Source organism: Buceros rhinoceros, unplaced genomic scaffold (genome assembly GCF_000710305.1).
Source record: "Buceros rhinoceros silvestris isolate BGI_N320 unplaced genomic scaffold, ASM71030v1 scaffold36411, whole genome shotgun sequence".
Classification (NCBI taxonomy): Eukaryota; Metazoa; Chordata; class Aves; order Bucerotiformes; family Bucerotidae; genus Buceros; species Buceros rhinoceros.
In genome coordinates this window covers 1,526-2,153 of record NW_010393093.1, presented here as the reverse complement: position 1 = coordinate 2,153, position 628 = coordinate 1,526, and the positions used below count along the sequence as shown (strand labels likewise).

Below are 628 nucleotides of genomic sequence, written 5' to 3'. Positions count from 1 at the left end.
CGGCTGCCCCAGCCACCACCACCACGATGCACTTGCCCACCTCAAGCAACGCTGGCTCCGGAGAGCCAACCCTGCCCCAGGACGTGACGGACAGAGTCCTGCTGCTTGTCTTCTCCAAGGACAAGTCTCCGGGAGACCACAGCCTCATCAGGACAGCAGAGACCTCCAAGCACGTCATGCGTGACAGCGGCTCCCCGGGTGTGGGGACGCGCCGGCACCGCAGGAACAAGAAGGAGAAGCAAAGGATCAAAGTGAGCGATGCTCCTGCCGCGGTCCTGGGCGAGGAGGGCAGGTCCCTGTGCAGGAGGGTGGACATGATGGTGGATTTCGAGCAGACAGGCTGGGGCAGCTGGATTGTCTACCCCAAAAAGTACAATGCCTACCGGTGCGAAGGACAGTGTCCATCGCCTGTGGACGAGACCTTCAAGCCCACCAACCATGCCTACATACAGGTAAGAGGGGGTTGCTGCCCCCGCTCCCCCCGCACACCCCAGACCTGCCAGCCTGCGGTGGTGGGGGATGCTTTGCCCTTCCCATGTCTCCCCACAGAGTTTGCTGCAGCTCTACAAGCCCAACCAGGTGCCCTGCCCCGCCTGCTCCCCGGTCAGGATGAGTCCCCTATCCATGC

The 628-nt window shown here is 62.9% G+C and overlaps 1 protein-coding gene across 1 annotated transcript in view; it reads left to right on the top strand.

Moving 5' to 3' along the window:
• Positions 1–626, top strand: part of NODAL (nodal growth differentiation factor) — a gene marked incomplete at both ends in the record, with an annotated part of 988 nt that extends 362 nt beyond the window's left edge. The window contains 2 exons of the mRNA XM_010144746.1: positions 13–452; positions 550–626. Coding sequence (XP_010143048.1) covers positions 13–452; positions 550–626 — 517 coding nt within the window. The remainder of the gene's footprint in view (positions 1–12; positions 453–549) is intronic.
• Positions 627–628: the final 2 nt, after the last annotated feature.